Genomic DNA, 13377 nt, shown 5'->3' with positions numbered 1-13377 from the left:
ACCTTTGTGTTCCTCAGCAGCATTATCATATAGTACGAGTAGACATGAGCAGCCACATTGTGAGTGGGTGAAACCCCCAGCTGGGGCTATTCGCCAGCACTCATTTCAACTAGAATGATTATTAATAGAACCACGGTTCTCTCAGGAGAGCTATTTCTCACTCTGTGCAGTCTACGCAAGCACAACACCGCCCAGAGCCGGTGAGTTCCAAGCTGCAAGCTCAGCCTCAGGATATTTGTGGAGAAATAAAATTAATATTATTTATTATAATTATTGGTTTGATTTACTTTACTTGTTTTCCCATCTAGACAGTGCTGCACTTTATTTATTTGTTTTCTGTAGGAGGGGAAGGAATATTTATGATTTCTTATTTCATGTTGAAGAACTTTGTTTCAGAAATTTAAACCTTTTTGAGGAAAATGCTGCATCTGCATCTCTTTGCCTTCTATTAACATTTCCTGTAGGTTTAAATATCTTGGGTAAATTCAGTACTTTCTCTTTCCTTTAATATCCACAGAGCAGTTCTTTACAGTTTATTAAACAGGGACTGGACCAGCACACTAATGGTTCCCAATGCAAAGCAACACAAAGTAGTTCCATACATCAGAACACTTTCTGAACAGTAGCTGTCTCTGAGGCTGTGACCACAGCTGCAGCTGTGCTGTGACTATTCTGGCTCTGGCTGTTACACAGTGTACAGAACAGGTCACAGAAAAGCCCCCAAAAAGTGCAAAATATACAACATTTAAATTAGTTACTCGCTCTGCTGTAAAGACTTGATGGCATTAATGAAAAACACATGTTTGAAGCAGCATTCACGCAGCAGTGCCATCAGTTGTCATATATTACAGCGGTTCCAGAAAAATTCGGTCTTAAGTCTGAAAGTGATTTCCATTTTAGAGGAAAAGGGAAAAACACAACTTTCTCCTGACTTCCTTTGTTTCTTCTTCTGATAATCAGCAAATACGCAAGGTCACTGTGAACGCTCCTCTTCCACAGAACATCGTAAAATGTGAAGTTTAGGGAAGAAAACCTTACCCACGTTATTCATTTTCATTGAGTTTTCCTAGCCAGATATTACAAATGAATATTTCCCAGTTGCCACTGAATATAGCATTACACCTGTGTTCATGCAAAACAGAACTGCCCTGTGCTGGACTTCTCCACTTACGGCTATGTTGCCTGTTATACCATGACGTGTGATATAGTGGTAAAAAGAGACCCTTCTGATGCACTTACTGTACCTTGGCGGGATGAACAATACCAAAGGAGTTGAATTCAGAGAGCTGGTGTAGCTGCAGTTCGATCCTAATATAGAATCAGAAATGGGAAAATAGGTTGTTATGTGGCAAATCAGTAGCTCTATAAAGGAAGAATCTGCAACAAACACCTTCAGCTGCTGCTGCTTCAGCAGGACCACAACTAGAACATAAGAAGTTATGAGGGCTTAAAGATTTGGGGAAAATGTGGACAAATTTAAAAAGTGACAGATTTGAGTCCAACCCTACGATATCTACTTTGAGGGCCAGTAACGTTTCATAATGTGAAGGTAAATTTCCTGTTGCGTCATTAAATATGTTGAATAAATAGTGCATTTCTTAAACAAATCTGCCTATTAACCTTTACTGGAGATTACCTCATCTCTGCGCTGAGTCCTGCCAGCATCTGAGAGAAGACCAGGAAGTTACTTTCTCCCTGAATTTTCTGGCACACTTTCCATTTGTCCAACATCAAGGTCTGAATGATGGAGAAGCAGGACAAAAAGGAGGAAAAGGAACAGAAGTCACGAATCCCAATTTACACAGCCATGTTTGACTAACTTACATGGGTTTGTGTCTGGGCTACATGCCTGTAGGTGTCCAGCGGCGGCTTGTCCAGCATGGTTAAAATCCAATGAGAAAACCATAGCAAATCGAGACGACGCATCACTGTGCTTAGAGCTCACACAGCCAAAAGACCTCAGGATAGTGAACATAGCCTGAACACGCTCCACTAGTGAAAGAAATAGCAATAATCACAGTAGGGAAGTGTGGAAAGTTGAGGAAAACAGGCTGAAGCAAACATTTCAGCAAAATGAACCTACAGGCTCGCTAAAAACAGGACACCCTCTATTACATCGAAGGTTTTACTTCTCAGGACAGACTAAAAATAATCCTTCCTCGGCAGATTTTAAAATTACTTGAATGAGAGTAACACATGACATATCGCACATAGTTATAGTCATAGTTTATTTAACAAAACACTACTTGCACCTCACAATTTAATAGCTTACATTAGCCGTATTAACTTGAAGTAATCTTTATTGTGTGATACCGTCAGTCTCTCACAGAGAAATTTTGATCCACAAACTCCCTGAAAGGTTATTTTTCATCATTTTTCTTACATGTTGATGTGTATATAGTTTTGGGATTCATTTAAGATTCATAGTTGTAGCGACTCACTCACAGTCACTGAAATGACAGACTAGTACCAGTTTCAAGTTTTAGTGCTGATCATTAACACTTTAAAAACCTAAACATTTTTCATTTTTACAACGCACGCTCACCACTCATGTTCTCTCCTGCTGTGCCAGCTTGTTTGATAAGAGCATGTGTGAAGGTCTGACATGCCGTGGTCTTGCCCGTCCCGCTGCGTCCCAATGCACACACACTGTGATCCCTTCTGGTGCCAACCATAGACATGTAGACCCGTTTGACCAGGGCAGCCAGGGCAGGAGGAGCATCCCACACAGACTCCCCTCGCCGTGACTTTGGGGTCTAATAGAGAAAAAAAGAAGATAAACATAAAATGTTGCACATACTTAATAAGCTTTGTAGTTTCATAGGGTTACTGATCTGTAAATGTGTGTAAATTTTACCTTGCTGTGGGTCTGTAACGGGGGCCAGACGTTGACCAGGTTTGGTCCTGCATGTGTCAGTGGAAGATTTGCTTTAGCTCGACTGGTCAGAGTGTGCAGAGCTCCACATTCATTCACGCTCTGCAGGTCACTCAGATCCTCACACAGGTCGAGCTCTGGTGGATTACACTGTGGAGGAACAGCATCTCCATTAATTGGTTCAAATGTGAAAGAGTTAGTCTCAGATTTCACACAGATTACACCCTGGGAAAACTGTTTTCTTCTGTCTTAGTGGAGATGCTTTATAGAGTTATTAAAAAATGCTGCCTTTTTAAAACTTTGATATCACTAATGTTATTGTTCTGGATTAAGATAAGATGATAAACCAAAATATGTTTATGTCTATACAAATTCCCAAACTATTTCAATTCAGCATCCTGAATGAAACAAAATGCTAATTAACCAAAAACTAAGATCATTTCAGTTTTTCAGTTTTGTTTATATAAATTAAATTATTATTTGAAATTATTCTTTCTTTCTCAGGATGTACCAAACTGTAGATTTTGCCGCTCCTAACATTGTAGCAGTTTCTTGGATGGGTTTTTCGGTTTTCACCTGCATGGAGAGCTCCTTTTGTGCTGGTCCTGAGTCCTGTGACTCAGTGGTTTTGGTTTTTAATATTCTTTGATTCAGTTAGTGTCTGGTTGTATTTTAGTGATTTTTAGATCTTGGATTTTGTTTCTTTGCCTCCCCTGTGTTACATGTTTTCTTGTCTAGTCTCCCCGGTCTCTATGTCGTGCATCTCCTGGTCAAGTCTACATCTCCATGCCAGTCTTGTGTCTCATGTCCTGTGTTCAGTGTTTTGAGTTTTGCTTCCCCTTTGTCTCGTCATGTTTGGTTGCTCTCCTGCTGTTTCTCATTTCCTCGTTTGTTTTTCATAAATTTAGTTTATGGATTATTTCCCAGCAACTAAAGCTGCCACTTTAAGTATAAAGTGTCACACAGCCACACATGACAACTTTGGACACATGTTGTCTGTTTCACAGCAAAATCTTCCAAATGCAAGCACCACACCTCAAATCAACCCCAGCACTATTATCTGTTTAATTAAAAATGACATAACAAAGGAATTGCCCACACCTGCCCATGAAATAGGCTTTGACTCAATTGTCCAATTTTGGTCCTTTTCAAAAGTGGCACATGTTAAGGAGCTAAAACTCCAAAACTCTTCATCCAATTTGAATAAATTGTAATCTTATGTCCCTTGAGACCTCCAGTAATTCTCCAGAACCACAAACTTCACTTGGTTCTTTTCAGGAACACCGTCTGAACCTCATCATGCTGAACGTATTCTACTTCTCATTGGATTTGTGTTTTGGCTGCGGGAAATTGTTTCTTTACTGATCTTTTCCTGCCTTATGTCACTAGACTTGATATGACTGCGCTATGCTGTTGCTGCTGACTCCAGTAAATTCCACAAGACATGCTGTGTAAGTAAATACAAACAACAAGAGTTTAGATGCACCTCTGCAAAGCACAGATGTGCTCTCTTATGTATATGTATTTAGGGAGAAGAGGTTTTTTTAACCTCTTACCTTAACATTCAAGACTGGTGAATGTCTTGAATGTTTTCCACTAGTTTTCCATTTGTGAGTAACATAAAATTATTTTTGTCAATGTAGAATGATGGACACCAGACTGTTTGGATATGACCTTATAACCCTTCCAAGAAGCCTTTTCTGTCTTACCACAAATGTGAGTAGCAAACTGTTAAATGAATTATGACAAGGTCCTGTCATATGTCATATGTCCTGTGTTTTAGTTCATCTGAGGTTGCATGTACCCCAATTTAAAACCTACTGAGGACCAGATGATTTTGTATTCTTCCTGATATAATAATAATGGATTGCATTTATGTAGCACTTTTCTAGACACTCAAAGCGCATTATAATTCCACTCTCACATTCACACACTGGTAGAGGCAAGCTCCAGTTGTAGCCACAGCTGCCATATCGCAGGTGAAGTGTCTTGCCCAAGGACACAACGACCAGGACGGACAAAGCTGGGGATCGAGCCGGCAACCTTCCGGTTACAAGATGAGCTTCCCAAACCAAAAAAAGGGCACAATGAAAAGTGCTTCATATAATGTTTGCAGTTTTTTTTTTAAATCATATCCCTAAAAGACCTTCTCCTTAAATTTCACATCACTGTAACATCACTGTAACAGGACTGGTATAAAAAGCTTTAACTTTAAGAAAATGTGTGCTAAATCTCCAAAATTTAATGGAGATTTATGCATTACTCTGTGCTGATACGTTTAAATGTTGACCTTTTTGTCATATGAAATTCTCATCTGGTTTGTTTCTTAAAGAAAGGGTTGTTGAAAGGTTTGCATTAGAAACAAAGGACAAGTTGATGTGCAAACTCTTACATGATTTGGACAGTAATAGAACCAGAAGGACACTTCTAGTCTGATCTACCTTCTCAACTTCATACTCGGAGACATCATGCACTGAGCCGTCCGTCTCAAGCCGGACCCTCACCCGGCCCTCGGACAGCTCTGGTGTGCCTTCATCTGGCTTCAGCTGAGTAGCTGAAAAGAGGAGAAATGAAGTTATGTCTTTGAAAGCACACATACAGACACCCTGTGAACTGAGGTGTGGAAATATCAAGGATCTTCAAGGCTACAATCAAGACTTGTTTTTTGTGTGAATGAGTCAGCAGTTATAGATCCATCCATGTGTAACTGTGGTTTCTGTTAGGGGTTAAATGTTCTTCAAAATGTACTTATAGCTAGCATGCATACTGTAGTGTGTGCGTGTGTGTTGTTTTCAATGCATACCACGGATGAAATCATCCTTGTCGACGTACCACACAGTTCCAGCTTCATACCACACATCCCTAACCTGAGAGAAAGCAGCATGAGAGGAACAAAGAGAAGAACAGTAACTACTTTTTGGCTGCACAGTTTCTATAATGCATGATCATTTAGTGTGCCACAGCATTGAATACCATTGTTTTCAGAGTTTACTTCTAGTGAAGTCACATTTAAAGTGTTGTGTTTTTCTTTATTTTCTGCTACATTTTCAAATAATCCCTGTGAGCTCAAAGCTCAGCTTTCAGACATAGAAACAGAAGACTATAGAATAAATGAGGACAACAATAAAACATATAAGTGTAAATAAGGAAAATTATCCATCCGTCTTCTTCCACTTATCTGGGGCCGGGTCCCAGGGGCAGCAGACTAAGCAGAGAAACCCAGATCTCCCTCTCCCTGGCCACCTCATCCAGCATGTCCAGGGGAACACCAAGGGGTTCCCAGGCCAGCCAAGAGATATAATCTCTCCAGCGTGTCCTGAGTCTGCCCCAGGGCCTCACACAGGAGGTGCCCAGGAGGCATCCCTGTCAGAAGCCCGAACCACCTCAACCTGCTCCTTTCAATGTGGAGGAGCAGCGGCTCTACTCTGAGCCCCTCTCAGATGGCCGAATTCCTCACCATATCTCCTGGGAGAAGCCAGCAACCTTTCTGAGGAAGTTTATTTCATCCATTTGTATCCGCGATCTCGTTCTTTCCGTCACTACCATAGTTTGTAACCATAGTTAAAGTAGATCACCTGGTAAATTGAGAGCTTTGCTTTTCCATTCAGCTCTCTTCATCACGACGGATCAACCATATGTACATTTTTTATAATTACTTATATAACTGTCACACTAGTTTCTTTCCTTTTGTTTAGGCTTTTCATCATATGTTGGACAGAACGACAGTGGATTAGGTAGTGAATTGTATTGTCTGAGATTTAAAGATCTTAAAATGACTTAAATGTAACTTTTGTTTGTCTCCGTAAACATTTTGATTCCCACTATGCACATAGGTCAAACTACTGAAGTATGCAAATACAAAAAACCCCTAAAAGAACCTTTAGTTTTGGATTACTTTGTTGTTTCTCTATTGAATGGAATGGTAATATTTAATATCTACATAAATGGGTACTGTCACACCAGACAGTACGAAAGGTGGACGTAGCTACCACGACGTCACCTGTTGGTTTCAAATACTGTTCTGAAGATTTAAGATGAATGTTTATGCTGTTGCCATCATGGTTGCAAGAATCCAGTGGTGAGCTCCAATGATCCATTTTGCTTTTAATGGTTCTTAGCTGAGAGACGTGACCCAGAAATATCCATGTGGCAGCCATAAGAAGATCTAATCAAATTCTCTGAATACTAAGGAAAGGAGCTTCAATGCTTCCTTTATTGCTTCCTTTAGCTAAGGAGGACCATTCGTTATGAAAGGAGATTAAAAATCACCGCCTCATAATTCATTGTGATGGATCATCCCACAATTCACAAAAACCATCGAAATAATGACCAAAATGTTAATTGTAACTGCATTTTCCATTTTATGCCATAACTGATGTAGTTTGAGTTTTTAACAACAGTTTGTTACACTCACATCTGAAATCTGATCATCACACTGCTGGAATAAAAACTACTTCTTGTTGAGTCTTTGCTTTGCATGAACAATATATTATATAATAATTATTATTATGGAGGGCATATTATTTTGTTCATAGAAATAAACAGTTTGAAGGAAAGCAGCTGCACTGGATCACAGCAGGTAAATATAAGAAAATCTGATCTTTTCATTTCATATGCTACTAGATATTATTGTGATTATTGCGATAGCAGGGTGATCTGCAAACAATGTGCTGTATGTCAATAGGGGAGCACTGCAGGATTACTAAGGAAAAATAATGCAGCATTAACTCAGGTTTCTCTTTAAAAACACCACAACAATTCAGATAAATTTGAGGAGACTAGCGCTTTTGTAGAGATGTGGCAAAGAAAAGTCACTCGCTGTGTGCACACTGCTGAGAAAAAGATGCTTGCAACTGACAAGTCATTAGCCATTGAGCAAACTGAAAACATCACAGCTAATCCTCCTGTGTCAAATACAGTATCATCAAAAACATATAAACTAAAACCCTACAAATTAGGTTTATTTTTATTCAGTATGATCCACAACGAGTAGAACAATGAACTAATCGCCATAGGTGTCGCCATCTAATGGCCTCCAGACAGAATGCAAGTTTAAGGCACTTCCCCGCTGGCTTTACTTTTCCAACCACAAAGCTACATCCACTTTTTTCACTGTCTATGTCTCGTGAATGTCTCAACTAAGGCAGATGAGGGATCTGAATGCAGGGCATAAAGTAGATACGTTTTTATTGGAATTTAAATGTTAGTTTTAAAAGGAAACGGTGTCACAAAAAGGGGAAAAAATCCATTAAAAATATTATTTTAATGTAGAAGAGTTTCCAAGTATTCTGCAGGCCTCAGACTATCTGTAAGACCGGATGACAAAAGCATACATACCTCCTTCCTGGCATTCTCTGTCACAGTTGTCTCTGTTTGCATTCCCTCTGGCTCCTGCCTCTCCTCCATCCCCTTCTCTTTCTCCTTCCCTTGCCCAAATTCCTCTATCCTCTCCTTCTTTGTATGCTCCTCCATATTTTTGCTCTTCTTTTCAGTCCTTCTGTCCCACTGTTGCAGCTTCTGCTTTGGGGGCTCTGGTGTTACGTCTGGTCTGGTTTCAGGTTTACCCCTGGAGTCAGGAGTCACTATGTGGCACTGAGATGAGGACCTGCCATCTGGCTGTGCTGAGTTGCGTCCTTGAGGTTGGCTGTTGTCGCTGTTGTCGCTGAATTGCTCTGTCCGCAGGGACATTTCTGCCTCGAGGATTGGAGGAGTCTGATCTGGGAGTAGAAACTGTTGCACCAGGTTGTCACTCAGTTTGTTTGGCTGTAGTGGGAAGAAAAAAGTAACAGGCCTCCTTTGACTGTTAACTGAAGGTTATGCATGCGTTGTACTTGTGTGTAGTAGTGCTACTGGAAATAGTGGGTGATGTGTCACAGTCTGCTGGTGCTTTTGTTGTGTCTTCAGTGTGAATTCTATAGCTTTGATATGAAATGCTTCCAAGTGTTTGAACGATTAGCATTAGTTACAACATTAGTAAGCTATTATTATTAGCTTAGCCAGCTAGCCACTATTTTAGGTAACAAGCAGTTTATCTGCCTTAACAGGTAAGATCATTTTTAGTTAAGGTCAGTTCATGTTTATTTCAAACATGTTCATTCACAATCATTACAAAATATAATTCCATTCTTTTGTTTGAAAAGAGGTAGGCAGAAGTATATACTTATATGTCCCTACCCCCTCAGGTTTTACCTCTCATTCATTTAATTTTCTTTTAGTCTTAAATTAAACAAACAACATATGAAGCAAAAGTAAAGCAAAACAAACAAACAAAAAACAAAACAAAAGATAAACAATCCCCACCACAGTATAGTTACTTTCATATAAAAATAAATAAATGGTTACATTTGCACATTCACAAATTATGAAAAAACTAAACTGAAACACTATTACCAACAACACTACCATCCTGGGTTAACCCTGTGTTCATCCTTCTTATATTTTTTTTTAATTTGTTTTTTATATTTTATTTTAAACTGGTTCATGTTGTTACTTTCTTTTATTTCTTCTGTTAGACTGTTCCAAAATTTCACTCCCGCTATTGAGATAGACATACTTTTTAAAGTTGTTCTAGCACTTTGTATTTTAAAAGTATAATGTGTGGTTTCCAACAGACCTTTTGGTCAATGATCACACCAAGAATTTTTTTTTTGATACTTTTCTTTTGGTTTCCAAATAACATAAATTTGGTTTTATCTAGATTCAATGATAACTTATTTATATCAAACCACTTTAATATCGTTAATTCCTGTGTGATCATCTCCAAAACCTGTGGCAACTTCACTCCTGAACAAAATATATTTGTGTCATCTGCAAATATTACAAACTTTAGAATCTGCGATACTCTGCAAATATCATTTATGTACATAATAAACATTTTTGGAGCCAATACTGAACCTTGATGTACTCCACAAGCAATATCCATCAAATTAGATTTATATTCATTTATTTGTACATATTGTTGCCTATTCCCTACATAGCTTTTTAACTAGTCCAAACCACTCCCCTAAACCTGTACCTTTCCAGTTTTTTTAATCATGAAATTTTTAATAGAATTTCATGATTAACAGTATCAAATGCCTTCTTTAGATCTAAGAAAACTCCAAGTGTGTACCTCTTATTATCCATACATTCTGTTATCTCTTCCATTAAATCTCTCAATGCCAAAGCTAGCAATAGATAGAGAAAATCAGTTTTATCCAAAGAAGCCCATCTGGCCCTTCTCTGGCTGTCATTACATTACTGACATTGTTTTCTCCAGCCTAGAGAAGGCCATTCCAGAGGCATCTGAGTGAGAGGGTGCCACTTTATTAGGCACACCTGTGGCCTAATTAAATGACTAGTCACGTTTTTAGTTGCAGACCAACTCTGGTATTGGCAACACTAAGATCTTTAAGATTCAATAAGATATTGAGAGATGGAAATGAATGACTTACTGGCCTTTCTTCTTTGACCTCTGGCTCTTTATGTTTGGTCTCTTTCTCTGAATCTCTGACGAGCTGCTTGAGGAAACCACCTGGCAGAACTGACAGAGGCGGATGTGGTACCGTTGTGACAATTGGCTTGTTTTCCTCCTTTATCTGTAGTTTGGTCCATTGATGATTCAGGCAGAACAAACAAAATAGAAAGTCATTGTATGGTTTGGATGCAGTGTGCAGTCCATTGGGCATGCACATCAGGCATGCACTGCATGCTCAGCGGAGAGTTAAACAAGTCAGATGCATACGTTGACAATGTATGACAAATGTGTTGGAAAGCGAAAGAGATTTCTTACAGTTCTTATCAAACACTTTATTTTGACCAACACTCAAACATGAGTTCATCAAAACTGCTCCACAGGGTTTAGAATAAGTCCAAAAAGGGGAGGCAGTGTGTGGCACAGTGGACATAAATGAATGTGAGTCCTTTAAAGGCCTTTTTGTAATTAGCTTCCTTCAGCACTTTTAGCACCATGCAGGGTCATAAACAGCTATGAGGTACCAGAGGCGTTGGAGGGTTTTTCAAATAAGAGAATGTGTGACAATCTAAACGGCTGTTAATTTGAGTAGGATAGAATAGAATAGGCCTTTATTGTCATTGTACATGTACGACAAAATTGTGGGTGCTCCGCACCAACTGTATGGAATAAAAATAGAAATAGTAAGACAGCAGGAATAAATAACAGACAAGAGGAGTATATACAAAAAGAGGAATAAAAACAAAACTGGAGGAAAACACACAATAGGAAGGTACACATCAGAGGACAGGTGCTTGAAAGTAGTGAAAAGACTGGAATTCTAAAAAAGTTATGGCCTACTGGACTTGTGATTGGGATTTGTTTACAGAGTTAGATTGATGCCTGAGATGTGAGGATTTGGAATTGGTGTAGAGATGAGGAGTGAACCCGAGGCACAGAGAGGCAGGGCCTTCGAGTACGCTGTTTTTTCCCTCGTGCTATTTTCATGTAGGTGAAGCAATCATTCTGTAATTTATAGACAGGTGCTCTGCAAAAGAGGGAAGCTGTATGTCTGGTCTCACACCAAAGGCATTTTGGTAAACGTGGTGCCACTATGCTGAATTGTTAAACTCCACAAATCTGTCAAAAACATATTAATTGCAAAATTTAGACTGGGATACACATTAGTGTGCTTGACAAAGCTTTTTATGAGATTCAAAATTGGACGACTAACCAGTGAAAATGTGCCAGCTTTGTAAAACCCTGCAGTTGGCATGAACTTGTGACTGCATTAGAATAGATTTGAGCAGAGGTTCCATGGATGGTTTAAACCTAAATCTTCTCTTTAAAGATAAGAAACCCTCTAGTTCTACTTCTAAACTAAATAAAACTCAATATTAGCTTCATGTCAAGCTAATCCAAGAGTAAAACCCCCCAGACAGTTACAGTAAGTTCAGAAGATGTCACAACTGTTTCTCTGTCTGAAATAATACAGCTACATTCAGCTACAATAATAGCGGTACAGTTTATGAGCTTCAACAGAAAAGCCGAGCATCAGCTGCTCAGGCATTAGAGTGATTTTGTACACTTGTTCCTGTTTTGGGGGTTTATTTGACACAGAAGCATGGACAAGTAAATGGTCATTTCTTTATTAAACCTTTAAGAAATTAAGCAGGTAAAAGGCCTCAAGTTGATTTCAAATGCAGCTTTTAAAAGTTTTTCCTGCATGGAGCAAGAACATTAGGAGGGACAGAATCTGAGAAAAAAATTTATTTTGATGTTGCCCAGTATTCAATATCATTTGCAAACTTGCACAGTAATTAAGGGACTGTGCTTAAAATGACAGCGATTCTTAATCTAATTATGTATACTGTAATAACATATCAGTCACATGAAACATGTTACTGTGTAAGAATATTTGCTTTGGTTAAAACCCTTGTGTATGCAATGCAGTGTCAGTTAACCAATACTGTAATCAGTTTGAAATCTGATGCTTTCCATTTGTGTTGCTGTGCTCCACAATGTAGCTACATTAAAAGTATTTTCCCAGTGACAGTCTGAAAATCCACTAGCATGTATGAATCTCTTCAGAGATTTGACATCCTATGAGATGGTATCATGTGTATGACCAGGTGTACGAGGGGCCACATCAAAAGGACAGCATGTATTTTCTTTACCCAGCAGAAGAATACTCTGCTTCTGTGTTTTTGCCAGGATAGTGTAACACATTTAAAATCCAGTCTGAAAAACAGTTTCCAGTTATCACTGTCTCCTACTTTCCTTTTGTATGAACTGTGGGGAAAGACTTTGTAGCTTGTCGGTCAGCTGGGACATACAATTTCGTTTTTTTCTGTAAGGATTTCCACTAATGGTGTTGTAAGCTGGAGTCACTGAGCATAAAAATATCTTTACAATCAACCTGAAAAAGGCTGAAAAATGGAGGCTAATCTCGAGGCTTCAAAATGGATAAAAAAAAAAACAACCCCAAAAAACCTAAACTTAAGCATGACCATCTTTTCGGTAGCGTGTGATAAGCAGAATGAACTGAGTGATGAAACTGCCATATAAGGCTGGGTGTTCTGCTCCCATTTGTGGAAAACTTCAATATTTTGTATCTCAACAGAAATATCAGTATCAGCAGATTCAGATCGCAAATGTCAAGTGACAGCATGGGGCTGTAAAAAGCTCAAACACTGAACATGCAAGATGATTAATACACCAACCACAGCAGTGGCATGCTACGATGACTCAGGGTTAGAACAGAGGAGCACTCACTATGTGATCAGTGCACCACACACACCCACACACACATGTGTGTGCAGTCACAACCAGCTATTAGAGTTAATGCAGCACACAGCATTTCTGCACCTCCCTTCTTCTCCCAGAGTTTTAAGCGTGAGGACAGTGCCATGGTTTCACAGTAGGGAGAGGGTTAAGGGGAGTGAGGTGGCTGTGGAGGTGGAGGGTCACGCGTCTGTCAGCAAGATGTGATGGTGGCAATGTGCGTGTGCACAGAGGGAGAAGAACAATCTGACAAGAAAGAAAGAAAACTGAGGTAAATTAGATAATC

At 39.2% G+C, this 13377-nt stretch overlaps 1 protein-coding gene across 5 annotated transcripts in view; it reads right to left on the bottom strand.

Moving 5' to 3' along the window:
* myo18b (myosin XVIIIB) overlaps positions 1–13377 on the bottom strand; it is a 71194-nt gene that overhangs the window by 55512 nt on the left and 2305 nt on the right. For 2 of the 5 annotated variants that reach the window (XM_086301842.1, XM_086301843.1), the window contains exons 1-9: positions 10309–10855; positions 8213–8638; positions 5679–5742; positions 5317–5429; positions 2858–3025; positions 2546–2756; positions 1850–1992; positions 1637–1737; positions 1245–1308 (exon numbers count right to left, since the gene is read on the bottom strand). In XM_086301842.1, coding sequence (XP_086157968.1) covers positions 1245–1308; positions 1637–1737; positions 1850–1992; positions 2546–2756; positions 2858–3025; positions 5317–5429; positions 5679–5742; positions 8213–8638; positions 10309–10548 — 1530 coding nt within the window. In that variant the 5' untranslated portion in view covers positions 10549–10855. Of the gene's footprint in view, positions 1–1244; positions 1309–1636; positions 1738–1849; positions 1993–2545; positions 2757–2857; positions 3026–5316; positions 5430–5678; positions 5743–8212; positions 8639–10308; positions 10856–13377 lie in introns of those variants that run through there. The other 3 variants (XM_086301847.1, XM_086301846.1, XM_086301844.1) reach the window with 3 other exon arrangements.

This window comes from Aulonocara sp. 'chitande type north' Nkhata Bay, linkage group LG7 (genome assembly GCF_057382095.1).
Source record: "Aulonocara sp. 'chitande type north' Nkhata Bay isolate Kocher_YH1m ecotype deep benthic linkage group LG7, A_spYH_male_GT1.1, whole genome shotgun sequence".
Taxonomy (NCBI): domain Eukaryota; kingdom Metazoa; phylum Chordata; class Actinopteri; order Cichliformes; family Cichlidae; genus Aulonocara; species Aulonocara sp. 'chitande type north' Nkhata Bay.
The sequence above is the reverse complement of the archived record's forward strand: the minus strand, read 5'-3'. Positions and strand labels throughout refer to the sequence as shown.